General features: G+C 35.8%; 1 protein-coding gene across 1 annotated transcript in view; it reads left to right on the top strand.

The window, feature by feature from the left end:
• The first annotated feature begins 746 nt into the window (after window positions 1-746).
• Window positions 747-14659, top strand: part of LAMA2 (laminin subunit alpha 2) — a 252727-nt gene continuing 238814 nt past the window's right edge. Inside the window, exons 1-3 of the mRNA XM_054279037.1 lie at window positions 747-813; window positions 1147-1317; window positions 5124-5236. Coding sequence (XP_054135012.1) covers window positions 747-813; window positions 1147-1317; window positions 5124-5236 — 351 coding nt within the window. The remainder of the gene's footprint in view (window positions 814-1146; window positions 1318-5123; window positions 5237-14659) is intronic.

Below are 14659 nucleotides of genomic sequence, written 5' to 3'. Positions count from 1 at the left end.
GAGTTCAATAATGACCAATTCAGTTTTTATTAAAACCTTATTTTAAGGTTATAATAGCGTAATAGGGTTGAAAGCTGGATGAATTGCAAAAGAATGACTTTTGGGCCACTTAAAATTGTTGTAAAATGAATCTAAAAATGATCCCAAGAGTCCGTACATCAGCCTATTTTTTTTGGTTGGTTGGTTGCTTCGTTGGTTTGAGTTGGGTTTTTTGATTTAACCTGTAGCCATGGCAAATTTGCTTTTGAAGATACAGAACTGGTTGATTTCATGAGAGGGGTACTAATATATATGTTTAACACATAGTATCAGTTTGTCTCTGTGGATCAATTTTATTACGGCTTAAAGTTTTCCATCAGTACTCAGTGGGAAGGAGAGTAACCCACATTAATGAATGTTCTTCATATGGTTTATAATCTTTATAGCTTACTGCTACATATAACTTTGCTCAGCAGAGCACTCAGACGTGCCTAAATGCTGCGCTCAATGAGAATTACAATACATCACTCAGCATGTGCACCTGGAAAAATAACAACAGCACTACCATAAAAGATATGATGTCGTATTTTCTTCTTGAGGAAAGGGAAGCATGACACATGCTATTCATGTTGCTGTATGAATTACCCAGCTGCACTGATGACAAAGGTGTCTATGAAGTCCTAAGCAGAACAGTAATACAGTGTAATGCAAGTGCTGCAGTCTGTGGTGAAAAAGCTTTTCTATGGAGATATCAGCAGAAAAGAAGAATGATAAAGAGTTTTCATAGGTACATTGTGTACAATGTTGCAGTGGCCAATTGTGTAGGAACACAAGGTTTGATTGTGGAACATAAAATTTTATGATGCTTTGTATGTTTCTGTATTTTCTCCTTTGGCATCCTGCTGTTTTTCATGATATAACCAGAAGGTAGCAATTTGAATTTTAGAAGAATGGGGAGAAACCCATCAATATAATGGCTTTGTTCTGATGTTTAAATTCTGGATACACATCAAAGTTGGGTTTTTTTTACTTCCATAGCTGTTGAAAATGAAGGATTTGCTTTAATGTTGTAACAGGTGTTACATTCATTTGTGATTATTCTGCTAAATTCACCTTGGTTTTGCCTCTGTTGCTTTTGTTAACGATTTTATTTTCTTTTCTTTTCAGGACTGTTTCCTGCAGTGCTGAACCTGGCTAGTAATGCTCTCATCACAACCAATGCTACCTGTGGGGAAAAGGGGCGGGAAATGTACTGCAAGCTTGTTGAACACGTCCCTGGACAGCCTGCAAGGAACCCTCAGTGCCGCATTTGTGATCAAAGGAGCCGAGTGCCACATCGTACGTGTGCCATTTTCATTTTGTTCCTTTAAAAATGACTTTTTGTCCAAAGGGTGTAAATACCCAGGAAACAAAACAGTAGTTCATCAGCCTGATTACGGTGAAATGTGTATGTCTTTTTAAGTCAGGTTAACCATCTTTTCCAAAGGTATTTAAAAATCTGTACCTGAAATGGGTACTCCTCCCACGGAACTTTCTGATTCAGGTACTGAAAAGCAGAGCACCTAAATTCAGATTTAAAAAAACGAAGCATCTACAGCTGTTGCTGTTTCTTTTGATAGACACTAACCATTAATAAAAAACAGGTAACTTTTACCTGCATACCTACTTGTGGAACTTGAACCTTTTTGCCAATCTAAGCAATATGTGAAATTCCAGTAAATTCAGTTTCACTGAGCCAGAAAAAATAAGATAAAGTAATGGAGCACTGCTTGGTTTAATGCTTAGTTTTTAATATTAAAATTGATTTTTGCTAACACTATTTTCTTAAAGATTACCTGGAGTCAAAATCAGTTTTCAAGTAGGAATTTATCATCATCTACTTCAGATATGCCTATTTCTGGTAGTAGGGAACATTAGAACTAAGAAAATTTCCTAGTCAAGTCATAGAAGTTTAATTTCATGTAACCTTGCAGTGAAAGACATGACCAACTTTAGCATTATTAGATTTTCATGAGTATATTGGCACTGTAGATGGTAGAGGATGTAGGGATACTTAAGGCAGCTTTTGATGGAATAGATAAAATACTGGAAGAAACACAGACACAGAAGCATTAAGACAATTATTTTTTCCAATTGTGTTTCAATAAGACTTAGCTCAGATACATTTATACCTCATGACATTTAAGCATGTGCTTAAAACCACAGGATAAAAAAAAAAAAAGATGACATTTAATCTGTCTGCTAGTTCTAGACGGGATGAGCTATCTGTGGCTGTAGCTTTCCAGACAGAAGCTTGTTTGGATTCTCCTTAAAAACTTCCTCCAATGGCCACACTTGAGTGTGGCTCACTCATTACATTGCTCAAAACAAAGTGTTTTTCTAGCAGCTAATCTGCATCTCCTTGCAGAAATTCATGTTACCTATTTCCTAAGTTCAGTCAATACTAGGAATGGATTATTATTCCCTTTTTCTTAAAGTATTTTGATTAATTGAGGTGTGATGGTATTGCTCTGTCTAGTTTCGACACTAAGCTGTCTTTCATTCTCGTCATAGGTTTTGTCTTCTAGAACTATAACTGCATGAATTGTAATTCTGTGAATTCTCTTTAGAGGCTTGAATATCTGTTAAAGTTCACCTGAGCTCTTACTAGTGCTACACAGAGATCCAGGTTTGCTTCAGAATAATCATAGACTCCTGTTCACATGTTTTATTGTGGTATTTTCCATTGCTATTGGTGAAACACCACTGAGAGGACAGTTAGTTGTCCATTACAAACTTCAAATGATTTCTTTTCCTGCTCCATTACTCCTCATTTTATATTTGCAAAGCTATTTGTAATTGTCAGAGAGTAGATTACTTAATTTATCAGAAGACAGTTACAACCTATTTTTTTCCAGATTGTTTTCCAAGTTTCAATGTCTTCTTTAACTACAGAAAATGCCACCTCCTGAGGAAGGTCGTATGATTCTTTTAGCAGTAGACACATCCAATTACATTATAGCAGTGTGTTTCACTCAGAGCAGAATTTTGGTTTTGGAAGCATTCTGGCTGGCAGAGACGCTGTGCTAAAGACTTTCCTATTTTACAGATGGGAATTTAGAGACATATGCACATTACCCAAGTTTTTTTCTTGTGTGAAGCGTGCTTATTTCAAAAACCAAACCTAAACCAGAGATATTGCTATGTCTTGTCTATGATGTCAGACAGTGTACACTAAAATATGTGTATACACACAGACATATATATGTGTATATAAAAAAACCCCATCTGAATGATTTATATCTATGTTTCCCCTTGTTCCTACTCTCTTCTAAACTTGAGTCAGTCCAGCTTCATCATATCTGGTCTTTTGTTACAATCATATCTCATTTTAAGGTCTTCAAATGTTCATTTGGCAAAGGGAAGTGCCTTGTTTAAACAGAGATGGCTTGTTAATAGGAGAACCATGTAATATAACCAGACTTTAAATTATCCCCCTGGAATGTGTGAGTCTGGAGTGCCTCCCCTTAATTACAATAGTAGGAAATGAACACAAATTCCCTGGTTAATCACATGTGAGTCCAAATTAAAGTGCACAGTTTGATGGGCTCACTCTCTAGGTTCTCCCTCTTGCCATCCATCTGGGAGATTGGTCCTTGAAAATTTGAGAAAATGATCAGAGCTGTGGGAGCTAACAGCATGTAAAGCATAGGGTCTGCTTTGCTTTTCTTTTCAATTAAAAGATAAAGCTACCTATAGCTTTATCAGTTGTAGTACCAGAATTCTAACTTGCGAATGTTGCTGCCCACTAATACCATTGAATAATAGTTAAGTGAAATTTTTGGCATTTTCAATATTGGGCGTTTATGCCTTCACTCACTCCCACCAAGCCCTTTAATTTTATCTTTAAATATGTTCAGCATTCTGGCATCTCTTAATGAGCTAGGACTCCTGTCCCCCACAGGTAGTTGATACAGCAAAAAAACCCCAGAGATTCAAAGACTATCAATCTGGCTGGTTGATTTAAGCAATAATTAAAATAATAAGTAAATTAATTTGTTAATAAAGTAATTATTTCCAATTCTAGACCCAGCTGGTAATGAATCATATTCCAGTTTTATACCAAGGAAACCTGTAAGTTTAGAAAGTCATCCTTAATAAGGGGGTAGAGTTTTCTCCTAATTCACGTTCTAGCAAGCAGAACTTGCATAGAAGAAACTTACTGTATATGAATTTCCTTTGGTTTATTTTCCTCATAATGTCCAGACTTGCTCTGGAAAATTAGAGACTTCAAAATATAGATCCTTGTACCTTTTAAAATTTTGACTTTGTTATTCTACAGTTTGTAAAGGAAAGAAACAAAAAAAAACCTGGGGACATTGAGTGTGATTTTTCTCAGTTTAATAATATTAAAGTACTAAGTAAGCAAACTTGGATAATGTAGGAGATCTTGAAATTCAGGAAAAATTCAATTCAGTAAATAAATTTGTATCCCTCTTATTTAGGATTCATGTGGGACACTGCAGCCAAGTAAATATAGACATGAAAAATAATGCATCTTGGACTTTGTTATGGATTATAACCAAACAAACCTTTATATGCATGTATGTGAGTCAGAAAATTTTCCAGTTGAGGAATATATTCTGTGATGATTTCTGAATCATTTCCTCTGTAATGATTTGTGAATTATTTCTTTAATTATTTCCAGGTGTGCTTAGAAATATCTTGGAAATGCCAGTACCAGTATTACTTTAATCTCTGCATTTCTTGCACACCATATCTCAGGTTTCTGATTTGTTGTTTCTGTTGCAACATCCGATGACTTTTGCAGAACTTGAAACTTTGGAAGAGTGCAGGAAGTGTTTATTTGCTTTAAATGCCTGCATTTTCTGTAGCATCAGGAGAGCCTTCTGCAATTAGATGTTCTGAATGACCTTGTGATCATAACCAAAATTAAACAACTAATATTAGATCAGTATTCCGGTAATAATAAGTATGACTGGTGACCCAAGACTATAAGAAAAATTAATTTATTCTTTTTTTCTTTTTCAAGTCCTGCTTTATTAATTCTGTAATTGCCTTAAAATCTAAATTTCAGATCTAAAAAAAAAATAAATCTTCTAATAGTTTTGAGATTTATTTATGTGTTTCTGCTGTTCCAACAGAAAGACACCCGATAGCAAATGCAATTGATGGCAAGAACACTTGGTGGCAAAGCCCTAGTATCCAGAATGGAATTGAGTATCATTATGTGACCATTACATTGGACCTCCAACAGGTAGACTTCTATTTGTTTGTTTCTGGGCTTGCTTGCTTGCATGATCGATCACCTGGATTATCTTAGTTTTTGCACTACGTTGCTTTCCTGTATGAAGACATGACCAATTTGTCCTATAATTTTCCGTTGTTCATATATTGATATGACTGACCCATTCATTGTAACACAATGTTCCAAATGAAAAAAACTATTTCATATCTATTTTTAGGAAGTTATGCAGTTTTAAGTACCTTTTATCTGTGAAACTGAAGTACTTGCAGGGTAGGAATTTTTATACCTGGAAGAGCCTTTGAATCCTGGAAGTGTTATTAGCATTCTGGCTAATAGCAGAATTATTATATATTATATATTGCTAATGGCAGAAACAATTCTACATCTGCTTTTTTGGCCTTGTATATGCAGAAGTATTCAATGTGCATTTCTCTTTCAAACAGGAAAGGTAAAACTTTTACAGAAGTTTGAGATTAGAATCCTGTGCATTGAAGAGGCTTGTGGGGTTTTTTAACATGTCTTTTAAGTTTTCAGAGTTATTTGCTGGCTTGCTTTTGCAGTGAGGAATTGTGCCTCTTGTTGCTTATGAACTGTTAATATGCAAGTAGCTCTGGGGCATTAAAAGTAAATTCCTTGTTTTCATCACCCCAGAAATTTGAGTTGTGTGGTTGTTTAGGTCAGATCTTCTGAGCTAGTCTTTACAACTCGTATTTTTTCCCCTGCTATTTCATTATCTAGATTATTATCAGATATTAGCAAATTTATTAATTTCTGAATGTTTTAAGCTTTATGTATTAAAAGCTAGCAACTAACGGGTCAGTGAGGATACTGGAGAAAAGTTTGGGTAGTTCTAATGTATTTAAAAGGCTTCTCCGTGTGCCAGCTGACAGCGGTCTGAGAATGCTGCACTGTGTGTGGCGTGGGTTTGGGGTTTTTTGTTACTATTTTTTAAAAATGAGACAAGGATCAAGTCTGACCCTGTTTCTTTCCCATGTCCTATTACTAACTGCTCAAAGGAAACTTGGCAGTCCTTCTGCAGCTCTAAAGCTGATACCTCCTCTTAAGCCTATTCATTTGTTGTTGGCTGGAATAGAAGTAGCGTTGAGTTTTCTGTGGATGTCAGAGAGGTGGGATAAGACCCTGTGTCACTAATGCTATCTGGCACACCCTTTATGAGCTGAGTAACCCATCTAGTTAGGAATGCATGGGATTTTACCCACCACCATACAGGAACAGAGCAAGTATTGTTCCCCAAAATGTACGAAAAGGTCTGCTGCGATTTGCATGGCTTTTGGACTGCTCAGTGAGGAATAAGTGTTGTTTGTGTCTTGAGAAGTATTATGAGTTTTTGTTTGCTAATCCAGGAATTTCATAGTCAGATCATTATAGACTATTAAAATAACCGGTGGAATATGAAATTTTTCTTTCCGCTTTGGTTTTGTGTAGGAGTCACTATGAATGGTGAAGGTCACCAGATATCTCTGGAATCTTACTTAAAAGAAATTCCATTCTTTACCTTTGGCTTTTAGGAGATTCAGTAATTGCTATGTTTGTGTTGATGAATTCTTGCTTTAAGTATAAAGATGCTCAACTTCCTTTTGTGCGATAGAAATAACAAATGACAAATCCACAAGTAATGGACTGAAAATTGCAGGAATGCATTAGTTCTTATGTTATTACTGGTAATTATGATAGTATATGGAATGCTTTTAGCAATCCCTATTTCATGAAAAAATCAGAAAAATAATTACAATTTCATCACATATATACTGCTTGGCCTTTTAGGGCAGGCAGTGACTTTTTTTTTCTTTTACTTTGTTGTGCAGGAAAGCCATATAAAAATAATGTATACTGTTTAGCTACAGCTAATAAACTAGAGGAAGTAACGTTTACTTAATGTTAGAACAAGCCCAAATATTATCAGTCCAGTTGGAAAAAATGTAGTATTTTGTCTTATTTTCTCTCAACAGTTGAATTTTGCCTTAATACTTAAAAAGAGCTTTTATCTATAATGGAGGCTAGGTTTCTAATTCATTGAAGTATGCTTGAAATTTTTACTCCATATATTATTAAAATATGAGTTGAAAACTGGAACTATCTGATATTGAGCATCTGTGATAATTTGCTCTTAACCCTTCACTTTCCCCCACTTTTTAGCCATTGTAACAAGTCTTATCTATATCACAAGAAAATGATGGAGCTCCACTCATGCCTGTAAATGTGAGATTATTTTTTACAGTGCTTTTCATCCAGCAAGTGCATAGGAGGTCAAAAATACAGATTTATTTGGGAGTTTCTCACATGAATTTAAATGGAGGTTAGAGTGACATGTTGAGCTACCTTGGTAGATCCAAGTTTGGAAGGGGGCTTCACAGATGGGCTGGGTGCCAAGAGCAGCTGTCTGCTGTTCTGCAGCTTAGTCCTGCTGGTTGGGGAGGGTCTGTCTGCTCTGCCTTGAGAGAGTGTTGGGTGGTTCTAGTGCAACAGAGGTACTTCAGATCCCATGAGTGCAGTGTTTAGCAGGACTGAAAATAAGCCTTCTCTTCAAGGATTTCAGAGCAGGGAGCTGGCAAAACAGAAATGGTTAGACGTCCAGGGAGAACATATTCCCTGTAGTCATGCTATTTCTAAATCCTCAATTGGTCTTAATTTCACCGTGATGTAGAGTATCTTTAAAGAAAATTGGAAAATTCACAGGTGAACCAGTTGGCATTTTGAGGTGAAGCGGTCAGCCCATCTGTTGCTGATTTCTACCCACATCAGGACATTTTTATTAACAAATTCTCAACTACTTTAGGGAGCAAGGACATTGGCAATATCCTTGATACTGCTCAGATGCTTATGCCAGGAGCATATTTATGTGAAATTAGACTTTTTTTCTGTGCACTTCATATTTTTTAAATTATGCTGGAATATTTTATGTGAATTGTAGATGTGTGGAATGCAGGTGGACCCAGAGTTAATATTCTGGCAGAAATTTCTGGATTTAATAACTATGTCTTAATTGCTTGGGACTGTGGAGGATCAGTTCAGTGTCCAGGTGATGCTTTCCAGGAATACGTATCTGAAGAAAAAGAAAGTACACTCTACAGAGCCTTGTAAGCTGCAAGAGCAAGGATAGCTGATTCAGCTATGTAGCTGCTTCTCTCTAAAACACTTATACTTCATCAGTTGCTAGTTCCCTAAGCTCTGACAGCGTCCAGCTCTTTCACCTTATCTTTTTGTCCTGTCCCCTACCCTTCTTCTGTAGGAAGGGAGGAAGGAGTCTAAAAAATTGTGTTTTGGCCCTATGTAGAAATCACTGCAGTCACCATCCATTCCAAAGGCAGTCTCAGAACACTTATTACAGGAATGGTGTCCTACAGGAAACTGGTAGCAGAGACCCATGAATTAACTAAATCTGCATCCCTGCCTAATTTTTTTTTTTTCTTAAAGAAGAAATAATCATGCCTTTGAGTCTTGGCCATTTCAAAGTTGTTGCATGATTTTTGGATTCTGGAACAATGTCCCTGTTATCTAGTTTGAAATTACTAGTGGAATCCATTATTTGGGTGTTTATACAGTTGAACCCCACAATAAGGTCCAGTTCAACTAATCCTTTAGGGATTGACTAAAGGTAATCTTACAGCCATAGTGAAATAAGAGGTAAATTGGATGATATTTGACAACATTGATTATGTAATACAAAACTGTAGGTTTTCATTTTAACTTACAACCGTTGACTGGACAGTGGCTAAGGAATCAAAACGTGTTGGGAAACAAAGCCATATTAAAATAGCTTTTATATATTAGCTGCATAGTCATATAGGAATATGCATATCACTGGACAACATTTGGTTTAATGTTATATTTTCTCTTCTCTGGAATATCAAATACATTTTCTATTGGGGAAAAAATAATATAGCCAGCTTTCTGTTGAATACCTTCTGATATCAAATATCAGAACAGCTAAAGGAATGAAGAGCAGGTTAACTATACTGTTTAGTCTTGGGATATAAGAACCAGTTTAGTAAAATGAAGTGCCATTTGGTATTTATGTGGTAAATTTCTATATATGTGCAAACATTTTGTTCAAGTGTTCAATTAATATTTTCCTTCTGTCTTTTACCATCTAATAACTGCAGGCTTAAAATGTTTTCAAAACTGCCTTTGTAAGGGTAAGGCTTAAAGCTTCTCTTCATTCCCAAACCAGAAAGTAGTTTAACAGAAATGAAGTTTAATCCAAACTTGGACTTTTCTCCAACAGATGAGAGTCAGTTTTGTTCATCATCAAGAATATTTGTGTAAAGAGAAAAAAAAGTGGAAAAACTGAAAGTCTGTTGAGACTATGACGCTGCAATTCCCTGATTGCAGCTCTTCCCCTCTCTGCTGAGAGGGAGATGTTTCTGTACTTCTTGTTCTAGCACTAGCATTTGTGTTGCCATGCAGGAAACCAGATGTACCTTGGTACTGAAAACTATGTCCTGTTTTGTTTTTTGGGGTGTGGTTTCTGCCAGATCAATTTTCTGATTTGGCTTGCTTGTGTGAGGTTTTATTGCCAGCTTGTGGGAAGGGGCAGCCAACACTCCGTGTTGGCTTCAACATTGTAAAACCTCAAGGAGTATGGTGCTGATCTGTGAGCTACAGTCCAAGCCTGCAACATAGAGCTGTCATCCTCAATATTTGTTTTTACTACTTCTTGCTCATTAATCATTCCATTTTGACGCTATGTAGACATCTGAGAATTCAGAAAACAAATTCTCTCAAAACCAAGCCAGTTTCCTGGCTCAGTTACACCTAAGCAGTAAATAAGTGATGGCCCAAAAGAGATGCAACTAAAACCATGAAAATTACTGTTGAATCAGTTAAAAAAAGAAAAAGGAATTGGATGTTATGTTTTAATAAAGTCCACAGCCAACCTTTAGAGAGGTATGTTAGTTGCAATGCTCATTATTTTCTCATTTCTTTTTTTCATTAGCTTCATAGGCTTGAATCTTAACATTTAAGAGATTCTCTTAAGTTCTTTCGTTTTACAGTTTGCTGGTAATTAACTAAATAGATATCTATAGGATGGAAAAAGGAGTAATTTACCTTTCTGATAATAATTTAAATTATTATTATTACTTTTTAATTATTTTGCATTATTAATTAGTATGTAATTTTTGAATCTTTTAAAAGTAAGACTATTGGACTTGAAGTCAGCTTATAATGAAAGCATTTGAAAAACTCAAAAAGAAAAACAAGAAAAAAATTGCATATAAATATACCAGTAAGGATTTATAGCAAACATACCTAGAAAAAATTATTTGTTATCATGAAAACAAACAAAACATTAGCAAATATTTTGACATTACAGTAAACATTTTTAAGAACTACCTGTTTTATATGCTATTAGCAAATATACTTTAGATTATTTATCTTTCCACCTTGATTTCCATTTGCAGGAAGGAGAGAATATGTGCACACTAATAAGTAACAGATTTTACCCAGGGCTCCCTTCTTGTCTTAGAATATAGTTTTCCCCACTGATGTCACTCAAACAAAAGCCTAAGGAAAATAAAATTATCTTTTTCCCCAGTTAAGGACTGAGACTGCACCTTTATGCTGACCATAATTCCTGAAGAGGCTGCTGCATGAAGCTTTCTAGGTGTTCTAACAAACAAATGTTAGTGAAGATGCTCAAGCTGACTTTCCCACAGCATTGAAAAAGAGAAAATTTTTCGTGAGTCGTTCGATAGTACATGGAGGGAGTTGTCTAAAATGCATTCTGGAATCACTGCATTGAAAGATGAATTGCAATACCCACCAAACAAAGTGCTGTAAGCTGGGTTGAAGAGGTATTATAATTTATTATATGAATATCTACAGGATTATTTTGCCCATTTTTTCATGCTCACCCCTAAATCAGACCATAAATATATTGCTTTTTGCTTAGGCAGAAAGATTTCTAAGTGACCAAATCCTTTCAGATTCAGTTCATAATACACAGTACCAAAGATTTTGAACAATGTTGAGAATTTATACATTTTCTTTTTGAGGTTACATGCCTTATATTTTCCCTGGATGTCTGTAACATATACATTCCACTTTTCTAATTTTGGCTTTAAGGAAGAGAGCTATTCTCCTTTGAATCTAGTGACACATACATTCTGACATGAATATGAGGTTGTGTTCTGATTTTAGGCTGTTAGCTGTCTTGGTTCTGAAGAAAATTGTGGAGCCTGGGAGAATGGTGATGAGATAAGTAAGGAGTTCAACAGATTCTCAGTCTCGAGCAGATTTTGTTATTGGTATTGAAGACACATTCTATCTTTAAATAGTTTATGATTAATAAGAAGCTTACTTGAAAATATAAGTTTTGCAGCTGATGATGGTTGTGAAATAGTGCTTCTGTTGTGATAGGCGCATTAAAATATACAGATTTGGTATGAGTAAGTGAGAGCTCATGAGAGGACTCTGCATGGAAACATCAATGAAGGAAATAAGAATGCTTCACTCTGAGTAATCTCAATGCTAAGAGACCCAGGTTGAGCATCAGTTCTTGGATCTGGAAAATTTTTTTTAAAGGATTTTTTTTTTTTGGTGTTTTAAGTACCAAAATAGAGAACCAACCTTTTCTGTCCTCCCCTCTTGTCCAGGTTTTAAGAAGAGTTTGGATATTGGCATTTTCATCAATTTTCCTTTTCTCAAAATAGTCTTTTTCCATGGAAAAAAGTGATAAACTTTAGAAAATAAAGAGAAATTGCTTTCTGTTATTATTTGAAAGTATTGTGAAAAGAAGTTAGTAACTTCAACCCTCTATTCTGGTATACACGAGGCCAATGATGAGCAGCAAAAATAGTCCAGAGAAAGCAGCTATTCTTTTTGAGGCCTTCACAAACAGCTGGACAGTTGGTAATGGAGAAAACCAACTGAGAAAATTACAAAGAAAAAAGTTGACATTGACAGAAAATTCATAGGTTCTGACTCCTTCCATTTGGCTTAATGTGTCTCAGATATTCAACAGCTGGACAACTTGAGTACTTTACAGTTTGACAAGGTATAAAGTGCATTCTTTCAATAGACTTTGCGTTTTTTTGATTTTTTAATTTTTTTTAATGACATCTTGTAACATGAACAAAAGTTGAGAAGTCTTAGTACAATGTGGTTTTTGTCACAGAGAAGAAAGTGTTCTTAAAAGAACTTGTGCCTCTCCAGCAGTTACCTACATGGAAGGGAGGAACTGAGCTTATTCTAAGTTCAGGTATTTTTACAGGTTTTTTTTAATTTTTTTTTTAAATTAATGTTCTGCTGTCCTTAACTGAATGGGACTGAGCATTGTACAAAAGTGAATTTTTGCCTAACTAGAAAAGATTAATTTGCAACTAGTTTGGAGGCACCCACCTTAGAGCTTTTCAAGATTGGCTATGATAAAATCTTTCTCAGTTTTTCACATGAAGTGCTGTGGATATCTTAGTTTGCATTACATTTGTAGCTGCAACTTTTTGTAGTTACAATTTTCCTGGACCGATGATGCCCTGCTAAAATTGCTTTCAACACCGGAAAAAAAAATCAAATCTATATTGGAATCAATTGTGTCTTTCTTTCAGCCCAAATTCCCCATCTGGTAGCAGAATTTCAGTTGGAAGCAGCTGAGAGGTACAGGAACAACATTGTCATTAAAGGCAAACTATGGTGTGGTGGGAGATGTTCAACACTCTAAGCTGATAGTAGTGGAATCCTGCTAAGTATGTATTTTTTTCCACCCATGCCAACATTTTCAATTGTAGAAGTTCTAACTGTGAGCAGAATATTTGAAATCATGGCCACTGTCTCTAAGGACAGTAATAGAAAAAATATGTGCTAATTGGCCATTTGAGGAATCTGGAAAGCCATTCAATCTCTAAAGAAGGCTTTTTCTCTGTCTGAGTTGGATGTGAGACTAAAATAAGAAGATTAGTTGTTCTTAAATAGCCAGTTGTATAAAAATTCTTGTATCAAAACTGTCTACTCTCTTTCACACATGGTAAACCCAAACAATAATCCATAACAGTATCCATGAATTGAAATATTACTGACCTCAGAAATTGGCCTCTGAGAACACAAGGAACTGTTTCTCAAAACTCACACAATCTGTGCTTCAATTCATGAGTAGTTGAATTTAGTCTGTTTCATGTCTTAAACCTTTAGGAAAGGCCAATCCAAAATGAGAAACAATGAAAATGTGATATTTAAGATGTGCTGCATATATATCAATTGTTTTTATATGTGAATATCAAGATAGAAGTTAATGATTGAGGAACACTTCTGCATGAAGAATCTGTTTAAGTCTGTGATTTCTGATTCTTGGTCACTTGTGGTATTAGAATGGCCTGTCTGTTTTCACATTCAGACTGTAGCAAGGCAGAGCTCATACTCCTGAATGAAACACACACATGGCTGCACAGAGCAACATAAATAGACCACGGTGCCCTGTCAGCAGCCACATGAACACAAATACAACACAGCCTGCTTCACCCTCTTCTTCCTTTCCAGCTGATCAGTATTAATGTCTGCTAGGGGCATATGCAACTTGAAGTTAGCTCTTATTCACACATTCCCACTGAAGAGAGAGAGCACACCTAAAGAAGATATTTAGAAACAGGATTTAGTGAGAAAATAGGATAGACTTCAGTGATTGAGGTCAGGATTAACATGCTGATCACTCAGCTAGTTGTAGTCAACTGGTTCCTTTTATCTCCTTTTCCTTCTCTCTTATACTTGTTCCTTCTTGATCCACCTTGATCTACTTCTATTCCTTCCCCTAAATGGTTCCATTGTAAGTTTCATCCTTTTATACAATCCCCTTAACAGATCCCATAATGAATTCTGCATAGACTTTCCTCTGCTTCTCTTAATGAGGGGCACCCCCCTGTAGCTAATAACCCCCTTTAACCTCAGGGAGTTCTGAGGCAGCCTCGACTCCTCTGGATGGTTTTCACAGTGGGACAAGGGGTGTCTGCAGTGCTTTTTCTACCCCTAGCAGCACTTTTAAATTACTGCTTAAATAATTCTGTGTCATGGTAAAGGTCCAATGGTGTGACAGTATTTATACCAGCCTGTAAGGAAACTAGTCCTTGCCTAAGTCCTGAGACTGAACTGCAACAACAATCAGCAACATAATATAACAATAGTACACAAGTAGATACAGAGCTTACACCAGATTGTTGATGGGAGCCTCCATTAGGGAAAATAAATTTTTCTGTTGAGAAAATGAAATGGAAATACTTCTGTAGAACTGTATGGTACCATCTTTTTTTCTCTGCTGATATTCTGATTTACATGAATGTTTTATAACTGAAGGATTTATTTTTTAAATAGAAGCACAAGTGGGAGTTGGGCACAATGAGATTTCCTGCTTCAGTAGTTAACCCTATGTAGATTAATGATTCACTTCAGCTCTAGCTGAATAATATTAGTGTAGCAAATTATCCT

Source organism: Melozone crissalis, unplaced genomic scaffold (genome assembly GCF_028551555.1).
Source record: "Melozone crissalis strain CALT ecotype California unplaced genomic scaffold, PUWL_Pcris_2 ptg000027l_1, whole genome shotgun sequence".
Taxonomy (NCBI): domain Eukaryota; kingdom Metazoa; phylum Chordata; class Aves; order Passeriformes; family Passerellidae; genus Melozone; species Melozone crissalis.
The sequence above is the reverse complement of the archived record's forward strand: the minus strand, read 5'-3'. Positions and strand labels throughout refer to the sequence as shown.